General features: G+C 45.4%; 1 protein-coding gene across 1 annotated transcript in view; it reads right to left on the reverse strand.

The window, feature by feature from the left end:
• Positions 1-2479: 2479 nt before the first annotated feature.
• Positions 2480-12133, reverse strand: part of KCNH5 (potassium voltage-gated channel subfamily H member 5) — a 153210-nt gene continuing 143556 nt past the window's right edge. Inside the window, exon 11 of the mRNA XM_032189293.1 lies at positions 2480-3427. Within this exon, the coding sequence (XP_032045184.1) occupies positions 2480-3427 (948 nt within the window). The remainder of the gene's footprint in view (positions 3428-12133) is intronic.

The following is a 12133-nucleotide window of genomic DNA, read 5'->3' on the forward strand; positions in this document are numbered from 1 at the left end:
AGGTCCGTGCATACTCCAGCAGCCTGCAGCAACCCTGCGACTCCTTAACCCTGCAACCTCCGACTCTTTCAGAGACCCTGGGTAGGGTTTAGAGCAGGACCCCGAAGGTTTTGCTGTTCTGCAGTTGTCCCTGTAGACCACAGCAGGGCTGTGTGCTTGCAGATTTGTATTCCTGTCAGAAGAACAGCTGCAAAGCACAGCTGCCTAATTTGACAGTGGCAACTGCAGCTGCAGAAAGCTATAATGAGCAGGCAGCCTCACCGCCCGTCTTTGGGAAGAGTTGTCCCTTTTGGTGACTTTTATTCTTATTTTTTCGCCTATAATTTCCTGGAGAAAGGGACTGGAAGAAAGGCAGAAATGGGCCCAAAAGGAACAGCAAATTGGAAAGATCACTGTTTTCCCTCCACGAACTGACAGAACAGAAGCAATGACTTCTTTGGCTTTCTTGTGATCTTTTGGGAGTTTAGGGGATTGGATTTCACAGTAGGCGATACAATCACCCTAAGATGCAGGTTACTAATTGCCACTACTACAGACGTTGCTGTTTTTGTTGTTTGATTTTTATTTTTATTTTTTGGTTTCTCAGGAATTTATTTAGTGTAGCTTAGTTTCCTAATATGAAGTGAAATGTCTGGCATTGATGTCTGGTAAAGATGCCCACTAATTATAAACATCTGTTCTGTTTACCTGATTGATAGCAATGCCTTGTTGTACAAATATGTTTTACTCGAGGCACTTTTGAAGACATGGGACCTTGATGCCAGAGGCCACTGAAGTGTGGTGGGGATATCCTTCTCCGTAGGAGCCATTGAACTCTGCTGTGCCAGCCTCCAGCTGTACCAGCATTGACTCTGAAGCCACAATGGCCATTTCTGCCATGAGAAATGTGTGCCTGGATTCTCACTCACTGCAAATGGAGAAGTAAATAACCCACCACACTCAAGTGCAGGCCCAGGCAGAGTCCAAAATCTCAGCTTCCAAGAACAGAAGAATCAGGGGCCTATGCAAAAGCCCATCTTGCTGCAGTCCTGCACAGCCATCGTGAGGGGTGATGCACCAGCCTAGCTGGTGGAAATAGGACCACGGTTCAGGAGGGGGAGATGCTGATGGGAGCCAGCCAAGAAGAGGACCAGAGCACCCAACACAGACCTCATGTTCCCAACAACTGGTTGTGTGGGCACTGCAAGCTGGCACTTGGATCACAACACCCCAGCCACTAAAACCTTCAAATGCCATGGCAAGAGCAGCAGGCAGCACCTGAGGAAGGACTTCATCTCCACAAAACACTCTCCCACCCAAACATCGCCGTCGAATGCCTCAGGCTAAAGGGAAATTCACCATCACCAACTTCACATCCTGACTGGTAATTTTCTCTTTCTCAAAGGTAGTTTCAGACTGATAAACAGCCTCAGAAAAGAGTGGAGGGGGATTAACTGCAGCCTTTTAACTTCAGGCTTCCAAATCTGCTCACACAGCTCCTGAGGAGCTGAAGCACAATTGCTCTCTCCCTTGCTCAGATCTCGTGCAAAGTTTTTCTGCCAGGGGCAATGGGGGGGACAGCCAGAGAGCAACCTCAGCTCTGCAAAAAACGGGACATCCTAATGAAGATACTGACAGAAGCGGACACTGTCGCTAAGTGCTGCAAAGAGATTCTGCATAATGTCACGCTAACAGTTCAGTAAAAATATCATCCATAAAAAGGAGGCTTTTGAGAAAGGCATTACCCCCAAATACACAGCACGTGCAGCTGAGAGATGTTCTGTTTGTTTAATTTCCTTACATAAATCACTGCTACTATGTCTTACTTACGATGTTAAAAGAGCAGGAGGATACTCAAAAGAAAAGGCTGTGCATGCACACACCCACACGAATCAATTCCAGTGATCTACCCCAGCACCCAACACGGTGCCCTTCCCTGGCGACTGAGCTGAGCCCTCCCTTCAAGAGGAGTAGGGGAATTTATCACCAAATATACAGTATATTGTAATGGAATGATACGAGGAAACAGTATGACTTGGAGTCTGAACGTGTTGGCCACGTTGTGTTAACCTACTGTCTAACTCGGCAGAAAAGACAGTGAGGAAGTAAAAGCTCAATTCACCCAGCCTGAGATCAAAACTGTCATGGCAATATTGGCAGGTTAGACCCTGATTCTTTAAATAGTACATTGCCTTTGTTAAACAAAAGTCATTCTTTTATTACATAATAGAGATTATAAATAAATGTAAAGTGTGCATGCAGTCAACTGCATATTATACAAGCAATATCTATGTTAATAATTGTTTTCTTTGGCAGGCCAGAATCCAGCTGGACATGCAAATATTTACATATCAAAATCCTTGGTGTGTTCAAGTCATATTGGATGCAAGTGAAAATATATATGTATATATATTTACCTTATACACACACATATATATGTATAAAGGTATATATACACCTCTGCATATATACTGTATACATATATACACATAGGTATATGCTAAAAGTGGATTTCATCTTTTTCTGATTCAGGTGATGCAGGCCTTGAAACACTAAAAATATCCTGGCAGGGTATCTGGGGGGGCCGCTGGGGTGATAAATGAGACTTGGGGGAAGAGACCTGGGGTACGTTCTTTTCAGACAATATTTTTAAAATTTCTGCCACCTGCTTCTCAAGGGCAGCCATCCTGCTGCTTAGCAGCTGGATATCTTCTTTGAGTTCGTGCTTGACTTCCTGCAGCGTGGTTTGTAAGGCCTGCTCAGGAATAGGGTAGAAAGGATGCCTAGCATCAGCCTGAATGGGGCTGTGCTCCAGGGGGCTGCGAGTCTCACCGGCTTTATCCAAGCGAAGGTCACTTTTTGTTATTCCACTGTCACAAGAGTCTGTTTTCCTCAGTGGGTTTTTATTTACACCATTTTCCGAGTCGTTGCACTTGGGGTCCTCCGAGAGCAGCCCCATCGACTCAGCCTTTGTGACGTTGTTCCAGTCTTCCTTCTTCTCCTCATGGGTCCCCATCGTGTTCTTCAGCCGAAGCCACCCTTTCCCATTCCCGTTTTTCATCCGCATGGGGCTGTTCACTTTGAGACATTTCTGGTCTCCATTTCCATTGGGCTTGAGCTCCATTGCATCCCTGTTGTTCTGCTTCACAGCCTCGCTGGTTTTCACATAAGCCAGGGACGTCTGGATGGGGGTGATCTGAGACACGGTGACCACACTGGTGCCCGTGATGGAGGCCCCGTTCTGCACGCTCCGGCTTTCCACTTGAAGCTGGTTCCTTTCTGGATCGATGTGGGTTGAGCCTTGATTACGCATCTCCTTTTGCTGTTTGAATTTCTGGAAGAGTTTCCGCACGGGGTGGTCCACAGGGATGCTCAGCGTCACCTCGTTCTTCTGGCGCAGGCGCTCCTCTTCCTCCTTCTTGACATCGCTGATTTTCCGGAAGATGATCTAAGGGGGATAAATCCAAAACAGTCAATCACAGGACATCAAATACAACAGTATGGCAAATGTTATTGAAGATGGGAAAACAGAAAAGTTCCTAAGGGTAATCAGGCATTTTTCCTTCCTCCCTGTCTCAGTTTCTTACAGTGAATTCAAATGGAGCTGATCAAAGCACTGTGACCTCTGCCACTGCATAGATGGTGTACATACATACATACATACACACACTTTCTTAAAGGTATAGATTTAAAGTGTTTTTTACCTGTGTTTTTGATGCAGAAGATATAGCCCTGAAGAACTAAAATTACCCCGACAATGCCAGAAAGAAAGAAACTGAACAAAGAGAAGAAAGCAAGCAAGCAAGAACCCAAATACAGTGATACACACCAATACGCTCCTACCCATTACTCACACTCATAGCTGCTCCTTTGCTGTCTTTAGTACAGATCAAAATGAAACAGCAATTCAGCAGAGACTGCATGGCCGTAAATTTAACTCAATGCACGCAGCCTTCCAGAGGCTGGAAAATCCAAATGTGTGGACTACTTTTTAGCTCTGCTTATTGTTGTAGCAGTGGCTGGAGGGTGCAATTACGTTCCCCATGTGCCGTGTCGTGTGCCTTCACACGGCAGCACAACAGCTTTTATGTCTAATATGTGGAGGAAGGCACTTGGTGCTGCTTCTATTTCACCCTTCAAAATCTCTCTGTAGCAAAAGGAAAAAAGGAATCCGAGCCTCGAGCTGTGGAAGGATCCGCAGAATTAAAACCTTTCTGTTGATTTTATGCATGTTACTCCCAAATAATCTTTGGTCCTTTTTTACAAAAAGTTTTTTTCCGTTTTCTTAAATGTGGGACTGAGGCAGGATAGGGAAACTCTCTGTCTCTCTGGCTGATGGTACTAAGTTGAAAAGGAGCACATGATAAGATGCAAATATGGGCTGTGTAGGGACAGTGTTGGTACAAAAGTAAAAGAAAGCCACTGCGATACACAAACAAAACACTGTGACAGTGAGGTGTGGATTTTGAAGTATCCGTTTGAGTACCCATATTTCAGTATCGATTTTCTTTAAGAGAGGCTTCTCACACCTGTCCACATTTGCAAAGAAATAGTTGCTTTCAAGTCTCACATCTTCAGAAGCTGGCAGAGGACTGTAGCTACATCTCCTTCCCCACATGAATCTGGGATGAGCTGGACTTCAAAGCTTCATTAGAGAGCTTTCAAATGCCCTAAGTAATATTCTTGTGCGCTGCTGATAGATTCAGCTGCTTATAATAATTTTGAAAGTTAACATGTTTATTAGAAGCCCAGTTTAAAAAAAAAAAAAAAAAAAGCAGGGAAACATGGAAGATACTTTCATCTGACTCTCTGACCTAGATGCAGCAACACATACACTCATTTGGCAGCTCCTCTTCATTAGTGCCTACCCTCATGGAGCAGCTCTCTCAGGCAAGCCACAGGGGACAACGAAGAAATGCAAGAGAAGTTGCCCTTAATTTGAAAAAGTAAGTAATTAGATTGTGTTGAAGCCACATTTTCTAAATGAAGGGTTGGAAGGTGGGTTGCATTGCTTTGTTTGTGCCTTTCTCTCCCTGGCGGGCAGTGTGGCACCTCTGGCAAGTGACAAGGCTGTGTCCCCAAGCTGTGTCCTGGGGAAGATGCTTGGTTCCCCTACTGGTCTCCCATCCCACTGTGCTCCTCTGTGCCAGGCCAACATGCTTGGGGCCTTGGAAACATCTGGGGTGGGGAAAACATCCTCTATGCAATTTTTCCCTGCTCTTAGGCCATGGCCGTGATTCATACTTTGAGCAACCTCCTCTCCCCAGACAGCTTGTGCCCAGCTGGAGGTGGCCGGGGATGCAGCAGGGCTGGTGGCTGCCTGCAGCCTGGCCATGCTCCCATGTCCCACACAGCAGTGAATACGTGGTCAGGAGAGCATTGAGGTAACTCCAACAACTACCCTGCCAGCTGTCTGTAAAGACCAGATTGATAACAACAAAACCCACAGCAGTGGTTTTTAATTTTCCTCTCCAAACACCTGCATTTCACTGAAAACCATCCTCATCTCCCTTTCTTTTCCCTCAGCCTACTCTTGTTTTTTTTTATTTCTCCCTTTTCTCCTCTCTGTTCAAAACGTCTCTATCCAGAGGCTATCTCCCTGCACAGAATATAATTGCCCATGACTGCTGCTGCTGCCTTCTGCAAAAGAAAAGCCAAGGCTTTGCTAATTTGACATGGTCTGTACTTCACACTCCTGAAGTGGGCCCTGCTGAAAGCCAGGAAATTACTGCGTTTTTCTGTGCTAGTGCCTCACCCCAGAACCACTGAGCTGGATGTCACTCAGATTAGCTGAGCCCAGAGGCACTGGGGTCCGCAGCCTGGAGCTGCAACCCCTCAGCACGGGGGAAGCAAAATGCATTTGTGTCGTGGGGACAGGTGGCCGAGGTGACACCTGGCTGTCACCTCCTTTGGCCTCTTTTAGGACCAAGGGGGGAGCCTGGCAGAGCTCTTTAGTAAATCTTTTCTTCTTTCTCTGCTTGTAATAGCAAGTGCTACACCCTGGAATGATACCAGCAGCCCCTCTGAAGAAGCAAGCCTGCTGAACTCTGCAGCAGCACAGGGACTGGGTGATCCTGGGGTTCGCTAGGACTCATGAGCTCAGGACTGAGCTTGCTGGAGCTGTATTTCCAATGCAGACATCTTTTAAAGGCCGCAGTTGCTGGTGGATTCACAGCACCCAGCTCCCCCTCAGCTTTCTGATAAAAACTGGACGTGTTCACAGGCAATTGCTATGTGCTTTTTCACTCTGAAATGCATTAACAGGCAGACCATATCTCTCCGTATTTGGACTGGCTATAAGGCAGACAGTTTTTACAGTGAGGGTGGTGAGACCCTGGAACAGGTCACCCAGAGAAGCTGTGGATGCCCCATCAGTGAAAGAGCTCAGTCAGGTAGGACGGGGCTTTGAGCAACCCAATCTAGGGAAAGATGTCCCTGCTCAAGCTGAGGGTACTGGACTAGATGATCTTTAAGGGTCCCTCCCACCCCAAACCATCCCATAATTCTATGATTCCACGGTCCCAGCAGACAGTGAGAGATTGCAGCACGTTGGTGACCAGGGACTTGGTCCTCTTCCATTTGCTGATCCACTCTATCACCAGGAGGAAACCATTTCACTCCTGAGTCACCCCATGGAGACTGTCCCTATTCCAGGATGTCCACCCCTACTGAAGGGATTGCCAAGCCTAGCACAGCAGAAATCCAGCCTTAGTCAGGACTACTCGATATCAATATCATTAGAATATGTACAAGTAAAAGAAAAGAAAGTTCTGCTTACACAGGCAAAGAACTGGGAAAAAAGCTAGGATCTGAATTCTAGCAGTGATAGTTATTCTGCACTACATTTTTCCATATTGATGAATGTTTTCTTGTGGTTGGATTTAATCCACTTCCACAGTGGTTTAACTGAAGCCAAATTAGGATTAAATGTGTCTACACAGAGACTCAATTATATTAATTGTCTAATAACAATTGGTGGCTATTTTTCTCTATAAATAAACCCAGAAAAACACCTCCTGCAATCTGACATTTCTCAGTGATTTGAGTGAGACTTATTCTCAAATCTTTAATTTGATGAGCTATTTCAGTTGTCCCTGACCCTTTTCAGCGAGGTTACACATAGGCCTGTCGAAACATATAACCTGGGAACAGACACAAACCCCAAAGGAATTAATCAGAATAAACTGAATTAACTGTGAGCAGAGCACATCTCAAGGAGTAAAAAGCCACACTCGGGTCTCCTGGCAAGGGCTAAATTCATTAATGTGACCGGGATTCAGTGTAAGACTTCATTTCCTTTACGGATGGGATTGCGAAAGACCGTCCCAATGCATCACAAATCCTGTCCCATAAGACCAGGTTCCTGTTTTTCTTTCTTTTAATGTATTTTTCTGAGGAGGAAGGGTAATGGGGATTTCATTACTTATCGAGCTGTCAAAGGTTAAGTAAAAGTTAACTAATGGTCGGCCCTGGGAACTGCAGTGGTTGAGGTACCTATGAGGCAGGCAGAGAGGAGACAACGGTGACCTGAGATTCTCGGTTTGATCTTAACCCCAATCTCCCTTCCCTGCACACCACAATGAGAAGTAACTCACCGTGTTGGTGACCCCAGCCCATCGTCAGTTCCAAGGGGGCACCTTAACAGATGTCAGAAAGTTGAAGCAATGGGCATGTTCCCGCTGGAGCTGTTCCCATGGGGTGCCAATTTGTATACATGCAGAGGTGGGCAGCAGCAATGAGAGGCTGGGCAGCCAGCTTAATGCCGAGATGTGCACAAGTCCTCTCATCCCCATCTACTGCAGAATTAATTGGTAAACCTGTGTCTTTTTCAGATGTTTTGAAAGGCACCCGTCTTCAGTTGCCTTTTTTGTACCACTAATTCAAAAATCCTCCCTCTACAACCTTGTTCAATTTGCAAAGACCTCTTAGTAAGTCAGCCCAAGGACAAATTAATTAAAGTACGTGAATTAATTAATGTTGAAGAATTACAGTAAGTTCATAAAAGTAGCACATGTTTGAGTACAGATCATTGTGTCCCATTCCTAGAAGGTCCCACTGCTGCTGTTAGTGGTGTACATACATTCGTCCTCATAGAAACCTGCATGAAAAGGCACAGAGTTGTGATGGTGATGAACATAGCCGGTGTGCACTGAGGGAAGAAGAGGGGAAGCCACACGAAGCTACCAATGTAAAGATGTTCCCAGTGACTAATAAACACTGGGTGCCCAGACTGATGCATCCTACAAAGGTACCTGATTGGGAAGAGAGGTCAAAGTCCTGCAGCAAGGGGACACCTTGTCCCATGAGAACTGGCCTGACTTGGCTCCAGAAACTGAAACTCAAAGAAGACACCACATTTCAGCACCCCACAGCTACATATGGACATGAAAAGCAGGATCGAGAGCCCCGCCATTCGGCTGCATTGGTGCTGCAGTCATTAATGTGCAGGATGAGGTGGGTGCTGGTCACCACTGAAATATCTCTTCCAGAGTTAACTATCCTGTCTTTATTTAATGTCTTGTAGAAGTCCTCCCATCTGGTTACTCACAACCCAATGTGTTTATCTAGAACACTCTGATTTTATTCTTATTTAACACAAGAGCAACCTGGAAGGCACTTTAATTCAATATTGTGGCCCTGGAGACAATTCACTGTGCCCCTCCCCTGCAGCACTGAAAATCAGATCAGTGAAATGATCCAGGTTAATAAATTAGAAGAAATAAATGGGGTTCTTTGTAACCTGGACCATGCCAGCAATCCACCTGACAGCACAGCTCCAGAGCTGAACTGGAAAATGCAGCAGCAGAGGGAACGTGTGGTGTGAGTGAGAGGGAACTTTCCAAGATAGCTTCAGCAATGCAGCCTGTATTACAGAAAAACACCCATTTTTTGACCACACTGAAGAGCTCAAGGCTTGCTTGCAGCTGGCTCGAGATCACAGAATCACAGAATCACAGAATTTCCTAGGTTGGAAGAGACCTCAAGGTCATCGAGTCCAACCTCCAACCTAACGCTAACAGCCCTCCACTAAACCATATCCCTAAGCTCTACATCTAAACGTCTTTTGAAGACTTCCAGGGATGGTGACTCCACCACTTCCCTGGGCAGCCTGTTCCAGTGCCTCACAACCCTTTCAGTGAAGAAGTTCTTCCTAACATCTAACCTAAAACTCCCCTGGCTCAACTTAAACCCATTCCCCCTCGTCCTGTCACCAGGCACGTGGGAGAACAGGCCAACCCCCACCTCGCTACAGCCTCCCTTGAGGTACCTAATAATTCAGAAGTCCCCATTTCCCACTCTGTGTCCCCCTTCCTCTCCTCCAGAACGTGGTAGCTACAAGACCAAAGCTTGGCAGTGAGCAGGGTGCCTCACCCTTCTTTCTGAGATGGTCAGCTCAAAAACTGAAGGTAAAATCACGGAAGGTGGTTACAAGACAATACTACTCCTTCCTTCAGAATTGTATTTGTATTTTATATTACGTTCCCAACACAGAAGCATGTATTTCTGTGTATTAACAGCCAAACTAAGATATCCGTGCAACACAGTAAAGCCTGTTTTAAAACGTATATCACCTGCCCTTTCTATATGCAAGCACCACAATAAGCCCTGTGCCCTCCCACAGGGCGATCTCACTTGGCAGGAGCTGCGTGCTGAGATCATACAGGAATGCGAGCACAGCCAGGTGATCCCCACTGACCAGCCACTCCTGAACACACCACAGAACAGCTGAGATCTGCTTGATTTTTCCTTAATGGAAGCAGTAATTTAGATCTCTTCTTCTTTACCCAGCAACCAATTTTTTTTAGGAATTTAATTATCCTTGAGATTTCCTCCATCTCACAAGCTTAGCTGAAGCGGGCAAATGGGATTGAAAGTTCTTGATGATACAACCAACAACAGACAAATACCGCAATCACGTATACCTCATTTTCTTTGGGAACAACGGAAAAAAAAAAAAAGGCAACAAATACAATTGAAAATAATACAAATGAATGCTTAATTCATGCCTAAACTGATCAACATAAAACAAACTTTTGCAAAGATGTTTGAAAAAAAAAAAAAACACTACTAATTTTCACATCTTGGAGTGCGTCGTAGAACAGTAATTGCCATTTTTTCTCATGCTAACAAGGGAGGCGAATTTGTGTCAGCCCTAGGATTTGGACATGGGATAGCCTAATCCATGCTGTGCTCAGACAACTGTGCTATTTTCCTGCTTCTAAGAACAAAGCACAAAACACACCCAGCTTCCAGAGCACAGACCCTCAGACCAGGGTTCACCTAACAAAGCCAGTGTCTGCGACTGAACTCATCCTCCGGCAGCCACGCACAGCCTAGGGAAAGAAAACTTGGAGGCTGTGAGTCATTTCACCTGCAGCTTGCTGCTAAAACAGGTCAGACACGCTGTACCCTGAAATGCCTGTTTGTCTTCTGTGTCTAAAAAGGGAGCTTTGTCCAAGTCACTTGGATCCAGACACCTTCCATGTGATGCTGGGTAAGAAGTATCTGAACCCCTGCCTCTAGCAGTGCAAATGTCAGGGTTCAGAGCAGGCTTTTCAGAAAGCTTTCCCTTAAAGCTTTTGTGTGTGTGTGTGTGTGTGTGTGCGTGTGTGCATTTTACCCTTCATCTGATGCTATTTTTATTCCCTCCAGCATGCTGGGGTATTGCCAGTTCCCAGCCGGGATGCATTCCCCACCCAGCCCCAGCCACCAGCCAGTCCTTCCAGATAAGCACCATTATTTTAAAAGCTGCAGAAGGAGGATGAGCGATGACTGCACAGAGGACCATGCCAGGCTGGCAGGTCAAAAAGCAAAGTTTTTTAAACCTTGGCAGGTCATAGAGAACACGATACACTGTTGATACTTACAGGGTAAAAATTTCTTAAAATTATTTTTTCAGAAATTAAATATTTTTTTTAATGTAACTTTTTAAGAAGTTATTTTTTTTTCCTTTTATTTTACATGAACTTACATTTTAAAAGTTTAACTCTTGAAAGAAGGGAAAGATATGAATACACATGAAATAACCTAGCGTGAGTCTTTCTGTTTGTAATTCAACAGAAACCGGATCCCTGGGCTAGCAGAGCTGTGAAATGCAGCTGTGTGATAGAAGACCATGGGCCTTCTGTGTTTGTCCTTCATCTGAAAGTCTGGCCTGTGAGCCTCAGATCAAGCCAAAGAAACCCAAACAGGCAGTGTCAATTCAATCCTTCCTTTGGGAAGGATGCAAAAACTGCTGGAACGCACTGTGAATGGATTCACTTTCCGGTCTGGTTCTCTGCCTTGAAAACCTATTTCATTGCAGGCTTCCTACCTTTCCAAAATGGAGAGGTCAATGGTAGCATTGCCCACAAGATGCATTTTTGGCTCTTAACACCAGGGTAGACTTTGGAGCAATGCCTCCTCCTAGGTCAAGGCAAAGCAAGGAGGTTTGAGCAGACAGCTCTGATGGGAAGACCGAGCCAGCAAGGCCAGCTAACACCAGCAAAGAGCCAGCAAGGAGCACTGGCACCAACCCATCTTCCATCAACAGCTTTTGGGTATGGCTTGTGCATGAGAGCAGCCTCTGACCGTGGTGTCCTGTGCTGGCCAGACTCTCTGCAACCAAGAAGCATGGTCAGAAACTCTCTGCTAAGGCTGACAGTGATGAGAAACCTGGCAGAAAGGGAGGGCAGCAGAAGCTGGAATAAGCGAGAGCAAGCAGAGATCAAAGCCAGAGCACCTCTTTCTAAATGTAAACTGCATTTAGGATGCTTCACCTAATTTACTCCTGTAAATCTCTCTGTCCTCTTAGCTCACTTTATTAATCTGCACTCCAACCGAGGCTGCAGAATGGATGGCCTGAAATGATGGCTTTATTGTTCTGCTCTATACACTCCTCAGACAGATAGCTTTACTTTGATGTGAAACTCAGCCTCAAAAACAAATTGCTCTAACAACGGTTTTAATTGCTATGCAGTAAATTCTCCTTAATCCTCCTGTCCCAGGAACTGCTTTCTGTTAAACCACTGCTCCATCTGCATGTGGGAAAGGAATCACTGTCCTTGGCTGTGCAGTGAAAATGACTGACTGCTGAGCAATTAGTTAATCTCTGGGATAGAAATGTCTCACTAAACAGTCTTTCATGCTGGATTTTGGAGGAAAAGAAGATTTC

Source organism: Aythya fuligula, chromosome 5 (genome assembly GCF_009819795.1).
Source record: "Aythya fuligula isolate bAytFul2 chromosome 5, bAytFul2.pri, whole genome shotgun sequence".
Lineage (NCBI taxonomy): Eukaryota > Metazoa > Chordata > Aves > Anseriformes > Anatidae > Aythya > Aythya fuligula.